At 39.7% G+C, this 10,000-nt stretch overlaps 2 protein-coding genes across 4 annotated transcripts; one reads left to right on the plus strand and one right to left on the minus strand.

Annotated features, from left to right (window-relative positions):
- The first annotated feature begins 261 nt into the window (after positions 1–261).
- LOC128026098 (BEN domain-containing protein 3-like) lies at positions 262–5,131 on the plus strand. Of its 2 annotated transcripts, XM_052612829.1 has the most exons (4): positions 263–567; positions 1,323–1,377; positions 2,001–2,155; positions 2,329–5,131. In XM_052612829.1, exons 2-4 carry the CDS (start codon positions 1,326–1,328, stop codon positions 4,591–4,593), a joined length of 2,472 nt encoding a protein of 823 aa, XP_052468789.1. In that variant the 5' UTR covers positions 263–567; positions 1,323–1,325; the 3' UTR covers positions 4,594–5,131. The 2 variants fall into 2 exon arrangements, with proteins under 2 accessions (XP_052468790.1, XP_052468789.1); XM_052612830.1 differs by lacking the exon at positions 1,323–1,377 and having other exon boundaries at positions 262–567.
- Positions 5,132–5,133: 2 nt separating this feature from the next.
- On the minus strand, positions 5,134–8,088 carry LOC128026099 (mitochondrial transcription rescue factor 1). 2 transcript variants are annotated; one of them, XM_052612831.1, is made up of 4 exons: positions 7,966–8,088; positions 6,616–7,032; positions 6,295–6,367; positions 5,134–6,082 (listed from the first exon to the last, which is right to left on the minus strand). In XM_052612831.1, exons 2-4 carry the CDS (start codon positions 7,029–7,031, stop codon positions 5,900–5,902), a joined length of 672 nt encoding a protein of 223 aa, XP_052468791.1. In that variant the 5' UTR covers position 7,032; positions 7,966–8,088; the 3' UTR covers positions 5,134–5,899. The 2 variants fall into 2 exon arrangements, with proteins under 2 accessions (XP_052468791.1, XP_052468792.1); XM_052612832.1 differs by having other exon boundaries at positions 7,971–8,055.
- Positions 8,089–10,000: the final 1,912 nt, after the last annotated feature.

Consider the following 10,000-nt stretch of genomic DNA (forward strand, 5'->3'; position numbering starts at 1 on the left):
CATTATTACAAGGAGAGGGTGACTTATGAGGACATAACACATGTCCCCATTTTCAAAACTCTTATAATATAATATACAGATTGTACAGTATAAAAACCATTACGCCTATGGGATGTCCCCACTTTTCTCAAAAACAAACGTGTGTGTGTGGTTATTACAAGTTTTCTATAACCAATTCAACTGTACACTTATGTAGGTTTGCATTGTCACGAGCGTCTATGACGCGGTGATTTTACCCTCGTGGAAATCAGGCGCGCGACTCGAGGGGCCTCTTGAAATGACTAGTGTGTCACGAGAAGTCTCACGCCACAGCGCGCGTTTCTCTGCCACGGCCCAGAAGCTCATGTATTCACGTGGGGTGGGCTGGCAAAATCCCACAGCAAACACACAGCCGTGCGGAAATGACACAGCACCGTCACGTCACGCGAGAGGGCACTGACTAAAGAAAAAAAAAAGCAGCGGAGAGAAACACGGACAACAGTTACCCGTGGACAAATCCACTGGATTTAAAGACGTGACCATGGCTATCGCCTCCTAACCTGCACACGGCTGCCCGGAGTCGAAAAGGTGAGTTTGTTTTCCGCAGCGCAGGTAGTTTATGCGCGCCGTGTCGCGGGAGACGGAGCGAAAACTCATCGGTGGATGTTTTTCTTGCCGTGTCACGCAAGAGGGAGAGTTGCGCACGGGGGAGGGAGGGGAAACACGAGAGAAGGGCAGCACTCCGTATTACAGCAAAAAAAAAAAACATAAAGAGTACATTTTTTTTCTTATGAAATATGCAGTCCACAGAAGGAACGCAGTAGGGAGCTGCTTGTCCGTCTGTCTCCCCGGTTGAACCGATCCGTGGGGTTTACACTGGAAGAATGAGGAAGTGGAGCCGGTGGACGGGGGTCGGTACGGTGAAGCAGCGCCTCTCCGGTGCTCTGGCGAGACTTCACGGTGCAAGACATGAAAAACAAATAGAAAAACATCTCACAGAACTTGACCGAAGAGAGAATTCACTCTGACAAATACAGTTTAACGCGCATTATAATCTTCACACGCTTACCATGATATTTGTGACCAGTCATTTGAAATACTGAATTCACTGTGTTTCAGCAGGTCAAGTGCTCTCTCCTAAATATATATATATATATATATATATATATATATATATATATATAGATATAGTCAATTTAGCTGACAGATATTTCTAAGGCTTCATTCCCTATGACTGACAAGTGTTAGGGAGAAGTGCATAAGAAATGTATGTGGTCAGATTAGATGTGTGACTATCAGATAATATCATTAATCAGTCATGGGTCTTCTGTGTCTCTTCCCAGGACATGAGCTCTTCTGTGTGCATGGTTAATGCAGACGGACAAGTGCCTGATAAAAGTATGTAAATAACCATTCACACTAAAATCATTCTCATTTTTCTTTGCCTTTTACTATAACATCACAATATCTCTGTCTAGTAACATGCATCACATCAAAATAAACACAGTCCAGAACAAACTATCCCGTGAAATGAACTGACTCACCTTGGCATCAAATGGAGACGTTGTTTTGAACTTGCTATTATTAGGATTGCCATTTCTTGCCAATAATAGTGAAAAAGCATGAAAAGTGCATACAGTGCATATACATTCACAGCACCTCAAGGAACTTGTTCATTATGCCTGCTATCAATATGAAATAACAAAGGTCACATATAACACTTTCTGTTTAACAGTATATAGAGGTTCTTCAAATAAAATAACTGCTTGAATTCTTGTCAAAACATCACATTTGTGTAAAAAAGAAATAAAGATGTAAATGGTCACAGGAGATGCATGTTAATGCCAGTTGTAAATGTCTCAGCCGATCTTTTGTGATCAGATCAACTGAGACAGATCTTAATACCAGATGTAAGTTAGGCTAATAGGTTCTGTCTCAAAGTTGTACAGAGTTGTGAGATGATGTCTGTCAGCATTTCTCAGCATTCTTGAATGGTTATGAACAATTGCCTTTTTCTCCAGAAGTTAAAGTTGAGAAAGATGCAGAGGATGTTATTAAAAACACGGAGGGAAAGATGGAGAGCTTCTTTAAGCGCATTACAAAACGATCAGCAACAGACACAGGCCCTGAGGTGGAACAGCCCATTAGCGGGAAGAGGGTCAAGGTGACAACACAGGTAAGATGAAATGCCTGTAATGAAAAGGAGCATTTGTTACAATCACAGCATTAATTTTTCTATTGATTACGCATTTTATTTGGGATATAATTTGCTAAAGTACATCCTACATCTGGCCTGACTTAACTTTTGGTACAAACTATTAACAGCAACATCTCACACTTACTTTTCAGGCAGGAGAACATCTCCTTGACAACAGTTCAGATAATGGAAGCAGGTCATGTTCTCACAGCCACAGATTATCTCCACTGGAGCAGATTTCCATCTCTTCATACAGGAAACCACTCTACAGCATCACACATCGCATTTCTGAGCGTAAAGCTGCATCCAATCTGGACCAGCACGGAGCCCACAATGGAGACAGAGAAAGCCATAATGGGGTCCACTTCCAAAAACTGGGCAACTCAAGAAAGCATCACATGTTTAAGGCCTCGCCTAATGTGGGGGTCACAGGTTCTCCTGCTGCCTTGGATTCTCACCTCTACCCGCTCATCGAGAAGATGTTCTTCCTCCTCAACACGCTGAATTCCAGCATGACCCAGCTGCACAGTAAGGTGGATTTGCTCTCGCTTGAAGTGACGCGCATCAAAAAGCAGATGAAACCCTCCGAGATGGTCATGGAATTTCAACCTCCTCCTGAATACCAGCTGACCAGTGAAGAACTCACCCAGCTGATGGAGCAAACGTCCACTGCGGGAGATCTTGGCTGCAGACTCCTTGTTCAACTGTTCCCAGAACTTTTCACAGCAAAGGAATGCACGCATGGCTACAACACATGCAGCCTTACAACCAAACGGACTTTAGATTCATTGCACCTTCAGCTAATACGTAACTATGTGGAAGTCTGCTACCCATTGGTGAAAAATGAAAACGTCTGGCAGACGGAGTGCTTGCTGCAGATCAACGATTTCTTGAATCGTTTCTGGGCTCAGAAGGACATGGAGAGTGGTCAGATGTGTGACAAAGAGCCTCCAGTAGTTTGTGTGTTTGACATGGAACCGGATCATGCTTGCCATTTCATCAGTGAAGATGCCCAGGATGAGAATCTTTCCCTCAACTCTGGTGAGAACGATTATGTTCATCCCAACAATGTCAGTTCAGATGTAGTATATGACCAACACGAGGCCACTGGTGACGACTCTGAAGACTTAACCTCACCGGAGGAGCTTGTTGTGTTTTTGCTGAACAGACTCTTTCCAGAGGTGTTTGAGGAGGGCAAGTTGCCGGAGGGCCACAACAGCATAGGACAGTTGATCATTGACTCAGACAGACTAGAAATTATTCGAAAATACATGGAGGCCAATTTCCCTGATATTCCGGAAGAAATCTGGCTGCAGTTGTGCGTACAACGAATGGAGGAAGCACTGGAGAATGCTTCAGTCAATGGCAGAAGTCGTGACAACCGAGAGATGTACGACACCACCCGTCTTCCTGATAGCATCTCCATTGTTAAGATCAGTGACCTGTGTGATTACGAGAAACCAAATCGCAAGTCGAAGAAACTTTGGCTGGACCCTGTGGACTTTGACAAATTGGAAATTCCTCCTCCAGACTTTGATGTCCCTCAGGAGTTTTTACTTACTAAGGAACAGCTAAAGAATAACTATGAAAGCAGTTTATCAATTGGGAACTTTGCATCCCGACTCCTGGTTCTCATGTTCCCTGAGCTCTTTACTTACGAGAATGCACGAAAATACTATAACTGCAGTGGCTCTCTAGGAAAGAAACAGCTGGATCCCGTACGAATCAATCTCATCCGACATTATGTCCAGCTGCTTTACCCCCAAGCTAAGAACGACCGTGTGTGGACCCTTGAGTTTGTTGGCAAACTTGATGAGCGCTGTAGGCGGCGGGATAACGACCAACGGCGTTCATACCAGCAGCAACGGAAGGCCTGTTCACCTGACCAAGAGCCTGACCCAAAAGACTTGCTGCTAACTGCTGGCCAAATCAATGTCCTCACTTCAGATCGTCTGAAAGAGGACTTTGAAGTCCTGTCTTCACCCCTGGAGAAAAGCAGCAAGGACTTCTGCAAAATTCCTCTTGAGGACCTTTCGGTGTCCACCCCAGACTTCCCAGTGCCTTCTGAGTACCTGCTCACGGATGCTGAAGTAAGGGAAATTGTCCAACAGAGCCTGTCTGTGGGAAATTTTGCTGCTCGCCTTCTCGTCCGTCTCTTCCCGGAACTTTTCACGCAGGAAAATTTAAGGCTGCAGTACAACCACTCTGGGGCCTGCAACAAGAAACAGCTGGACCCTGTGCGTCTCCGACTAATTCGTCATTATGTGGAGGCTGTCTACCCAGTTGACAAAATGGAGGAAGTGTGGCACTATGAATGCGTGCCAAGCATTGACGAGCGCTGCAGGCGCCCCAATCGCAAGAAATGTGACATTCTAAAGAAGGCAAAGAGATCAAACAACACTGTGACTTATTCTTAGACAACAATCCTGCAAAGCGCAGACCCGTTTTCCTATATTTTACACAACATAGCTGTTATTTGCACAAGTCCATAAGCTGAAGCATACTGAAACGTTCTTGTTCAAGGTCTAGTTTGGCTGGTCGAGTTCACGTCCATGGCCTTTAAATGGTTTGGTAAGTGACAGAAAGTTGGTGTTTGAAGCCACTATCACATGACAGTGAAATATTAGTGTTACTATTTATATGCCAAAATATGATTGATGTTATTCTAATGTCTAATTATTAGATAAGCTAAAGTTAGCCTTAATTAACTTAAATGTAAACATTTAGTTCTTTAAAAATAATAGGTCACTTTAGTTTGGGGTGAGGGCAGAGAAGATACAGTATATAAACATGTTTTATTTTATTTTAGCAATGTTGCAGCACTGGCTTTTTCTAATTATCAACATATTGAAGTACATCCTGCATTACAGGAAGTAAATCTTATTAATCTGTACTTAACTATAGCACCAGGTTATATGTTATATATTTTTCAATAAAAATTCACTTCCTAGCCAAGATGGGTTTCATGTTCCTTTTTATTTTACTTCAGATACACAAGTGAGGGTCATTAGGAGCCTTTTGTCGTCAGAGGAAAAAAAAAAAACCCAAGGGAAGTGTTTATCAAGATTAAATTTGTGGTCTTGGTATATTCCACCCTTGACCATTATAATGAAGAAAAAAGAATGAAATACAGTTTAAAAACTGTATTTGTGTGGGTCTGACTCATTAATCTTTTGCATAGATGCTGTATAAAACCTTTTAAAATTCCTTTTTTTTTGTCTGGTTCTCTTAGTGCAGCTGTGTGCAAAGGCACTCTGTACCCTTCCTGAAAACTGTTCATTGAAAATCTACCAATGTCATGAAGACAATTGTAAAAATAAAATAAAAAATAAGGTATCATAAACAAGGGATCAGAAAAACACTGATATCCTAAATTATATTTGATTCACAATCAGTGAATGTTATTTTGTGAATCTAGGTAACATAAATATAAGCAATTGCATATAACCAAAACCGCCTCTAAACAATAAGATGTGTTTGTGTTTCACTTGTACCTGTAAAGTTAATAATAGTAATCTTCAAGTAATATGAAACAGTTATGAGAACTACTGGTAAGTGAATAAATGTAACAAGGACCTTCAGTTTTTGTTGGGCATTGGAAACAACTCAATAAATCCTCAATCTGCAGTTTTAGAATCAAATGGTTGGAGAGTGGAACAGGAAATATCAGTTTTGTCCCACTTTCTGATCTTTCACCTCCCAAAAACATCACAGAACTGGTCTTTACTGCTTGTACACATGCTTTCTGGGAAGTTGGAGGTGTTTCCAGCTTCTTAGAATAACTCTCTGCTTTTCTGTGTCTTTTGTCTCTCCAACCACCTTTTTTAAGATCACTCTCTTCAGCAAGACTGTGTCCACTTCCTTGTCCTCATTTAGGATCAGATCCAGTGTATCCCCCACTTTAACCTGTAGGAGAGAGCAGACTGTTAAATGAAGGTGCAATTTCTGCTCATACTAATAGGTAAATAATATGAATTAAGTGATGGGACAACTACTACAAACAGAGCAGGTTTTTTAAAAAATATATATATTTATTGCATCCATAATTTGTTCAGCTAGTGTTGCATATTTTCGATGAAGCTTCTTTCTGATTATAACACTAGAGGGTGCTGACTCACCATTTTGCTCTTCTTGGTGAGTTTCTGACCATTCAGTCTCAATTTGAGGTTATAGAAAGCATCCTCCACACCACTAAAAACAGATACATGTGTTAGTCACTGCCACTGGTCGAAACACCACAAACTAAACGTAAATAAACAAAGGAGAGCAATATGAGCAAAGATTATATATGAACGCCATCAGTCTATTCTCTAATTGGGTTCTAAGAGGTAAAAAAAACATGGAGTTACATCTGCAATAGGAACTGAAAACACGTACTTGCAACTCACCAGTGTGGCAGAATTCATCTCTGAAACTCATGAACAGTTTCTCTGACTTACTTTCGTGCAATGTCCAATCCGGTCTTCAAAACCAAATCGAAACGTAGAGACTGGACAGTTTTCTCATGGTCTTTATAGTCTTTTGGCAGGCCTGGGTCATCTGGAAGCTCATCCTCATAATCACTAGTCTCTGCATCTTCCTCCTCCTGCTGCTGCATAATTTTTTGTTTCCCTTTTTTTCCCGTGCTTTTGAGCCGGGAGTGATGAAGCAACCAACTCTGCCGAGTGTCCCATGATCTTGGCCACATAGCTGTACGGTGTGTTTGAGGAGTGGCTGAACCCCACAACTGACGAGCGTGTAATGTTCGTGGGCACCACATGCTGAGACCAGAGGCATGGCATGGAGTGAGCAGCTGGAGGGAGTTCAGTCTGCCTAGCTGCCGCAGGGCCAGCGCCTGCACTGGCAGATTCTGCATACTGTGACAACGAACACAAGAGAAAAAGAGCAGAGAAAAGGGGTAACATGCATCCACACTTTACATTCTTCAAAGTCAACAAGTGCCTAGATTGAGCTCTAAACTGTTTGTAAATCTTACTAGCCAACTTCAAAGTGTGTGTCCTGGAATGCTTAAAAAAAAATATTAAAGGAGCTCCAATGTATGTTGGCCATTTGTTGTATTTTACTATACTTGAAAAAGTTAATTAAAATCTATCTATCTATATAGATAGATAGATAGATAGACAGCTAAATAGTCTTTATTCACACATAATAACTAAAATATTGTATATTTTATTTTGTATGGCCTCCTTTGGCTTTGATAAAACCTTGCATTCTTGCTGGCATTGTTTTTATGTACTGAATTAGATTTTAGCATTAGAAACACCACTGTGACTAAAAAGCTTACACATAATACATAAAAAATTTATTTTATAATCCCCAATACTGTTAGTTTAAGGCAGCTTTGCCACAAACCTTACATCAGGTGGTGATATATAATAAATATGATAAGCACTGTGTATATTCAACAGAATGCACTACAATACACAAAAAACGTCTTTTCGAAATAAAACTCAGCTGAATTTGCAAGCATTGGCAAGACATTCAGCTCGACAGCGCTGACAAAACTTCTCACAGTATAGTGCTAAAGGACTTGTTTATCCACTTCTTCAAATAACTAATTTGAGGAGGGAAATGTAAATTATATTTAATTACAGACGTAAAGAAGAGCATGATCTGTAAAAATCTGACATATTATCATGACGATAATATCATCAGAATTTGCCTAGACAGCATCTCATAATGTGTTTGTAACCCAAACTAATGCTCACGATAATTCTTAAGTATACTTCACATTCAACAAATGCAAAAACAACTCTTGTTGTTTGTTTAACAACGATTTAAAATTTTACCTAACTGAGCAGAGTGATCTCCTCTTGACTCTCTAATCTCGAGTTTACCAACGACGAGCACATTAAAAACAAACCAGCAGTCGCTGCTACTGTAGTAGTGAACATTCTACAGCGCCCTCTAGAGTCGGGATGAATTATTATACACAATTTACAATCATTAGGTTGTTATAGATATCGTAAGTATATCCTTACAATAGAATACGAGACTTCTATCTATAATATTGCAGATTTTGTTTTAATTATATATAATATTGTCACTATCCATCATTCATGTTGCATTTTTACTGCAATATATTGTTACACCCCTATACTAGTCATATAACATTATACAAGCAGGACAAATACATTAATGAGGCATTATTTGCTAATGCAAAGCTTATTGTCTAATGCAAGTTTAACTTTGTTATAAATTTGTTTGTTGCCAACTCTCACGCATCACGCTGAAGTCCAAACTTCACGCAAGATGCGTGAGAGTTGGCAACCCTGACTTTAGTAAAGCCAAGGTCAAGCAAGCCATCTCTCATATTGATCCCCTCTCAGCGGGAACCATGACTGGCCTGGCCATAAAAACCACCATGGAACAGGTTTTCATAGCGAATGCTAAGGCCTGGCCACTAAAAAAGAAGATTGATAATGTGGCCATCATTGTGACTGATGGACGGCCGCAAGATAAAGTTGAAGAGGTTGCAGCAGCAGCAAGGGCTTCTGGGATTGAAATATATGCTGTCGGAGTGGACAGAGCAGATATGTGGTCTCTCAAACTGATGGCCGGTCAGTCTCTTGGTGACCATGTGTTCAATGTGGAGACATATGGTGTGAAACTCACATCCAAATTCAGGGAGACACTCTGTGGTAAGGGAATAAAGATCCTATTTTGTTGACACACTTAAATTTAATCTAGAATCATAAGGCAATCATAAATATTATAGTATATATTAAATATTATAATATTAAATATTAATATAAATATGTATAATTCTAAAATGATTTAAAAACATAACTGTACACACACATATTGAATGTATATATATATATATATATATATATATATATAATTCAAAATAAAAATTCCACCAACGACTGATCAATAATATTTAATTATTCTAGTGTTCTACTAATTATTTTATAAAAGCTCATTATTTCATAAAGAATATTTGTTTGTGTGTGTGTGTGTGTGTGTGTGTGTTTATGCTTTTGGTTAATCAGTAGTGAAGTGATTTTTGCTCATTTAGCAGATTTTTCTGGTTTCGATACTTGTACATTTGGGCCCAGCTGCGAACATACAACCCCTCTTATTTCTACAGAGAAGGACATGTTATCAACTCTCAAAGAAAACATGCTCTAAGCAGGCCAATGGTTTGTCATAAAAATATGCATCAAATAATTTGGAAAATTTGATGCATTCTAAAGAACTGCATTCAGAAACGGCCTGATAGGCAGGAGTACAGTGTGGTATTTTGAGACATTTTTTTAAGTTCGAATATTGTTTTAAATCAAATCAATAGTCATATCTGTGCCATGTTTATTTTTGAATTTTTTTATTATTTTATAAACAGAAGGACACTGAGACTGAGGCTAGATCAGCAATAGTAAAGACACCTCTCAAATCCCAATGTAGTAAAAAGCTCTGAAAATAATTCCATTTGCAATCTGATTTCAGACACCAGAGAGTTACAAACAGGAGTGATTTAACAATCATACATGACTGTAGCCATTTTCATAGACCATGAGAAACAATCAAACGTACAGCTGTGGCTGTATCATGACATTTTGCAAAGAATTAAAGGACTAATAGCAGCTCTGAACCAGGGCTACATTCAGTAGGACAGAGGACAGTAAAGGCATATTATTTTAATTTAGAATTTATTTACATTAAAATTGAGAAAGCTGTTCTTAAGCACCGGATGTAACCACTTTACCACAGGCATTTACTGAGCTGTCCAATCAAAACACCTCAAAGGATCAAATAAATATATAAAGGAACATTTTTGTTGAAGGTGGGAGGGAGTTAATGAACAGCGCTCTCTTCCACCCT

Source organism: Carassius gibelio, chromosome A13 (genome assembly GCF_023724105.1).
Source record: "Carassius gibelio isolate Cgi1373 ecotype wild population from Czech Republic chromosome A13, carGib1.2-hapl.c, whole genome shotgun sequence".
Lineage (NCBI taxonomy): Eukaryota > Metazoa > Chordata > Actinopteri > Cypriniformes > Cyprinidae > Carassius > Carassius gibelio.

What these genes read in the sequence shown, in the direction of transcription:
- LOC128026099 (XM_052612831.1), bottom strand. Translation starts at nt 7,031, where the DNA reads ATGCAGAATCTGCCAGTGCAGGCGCTGGCCCTGCGGCAGCTAGGCAGA. An exon ending in GGATTGGACATTGCACGAAA is followed by an intron (nt 6,368 to 6,615) that starts GTAAGTCAGAGA and finishes ATCTGTTTTTAG; the next exon opens with TGGTGTGGAGGATGCTTTCT. An exon ending in TCACCAAGAAGAGCAAAATG is followed by an intron (nt 6,083 to 6,294) that starts GTGAGTCAGCAC and finishes TCTCTCCTACAG; the next exon opens with GTTAAAGTGGGGGATACACT.
- LOC128026098 (XM_052612829.1), top strand. Translation starts at nt 1,326, where the DNA reads ATGAGCTCTTCTGTGTGCATGGTTAATGCAGACGGACAAGTGCCTGAT. An exon ending in CGGACAAGTGCCTGATAAAA is followed by an intron (nt 1,378 to 2,000) that starts GTATGTAAATAA and finishes CTTTTTCTCCAG; the next exon opens with AAGTTAAAGTTGAGAAAGAT. An exon ending in GGGTCAAGGTGACAACACAG is followed by an intron (nt 2,156 to 2,328) that starts GTAAGATGAAAT and finishes CTTACTTTTCAG; the next exon opens with GCAGGAGAACATCTCCTTGA.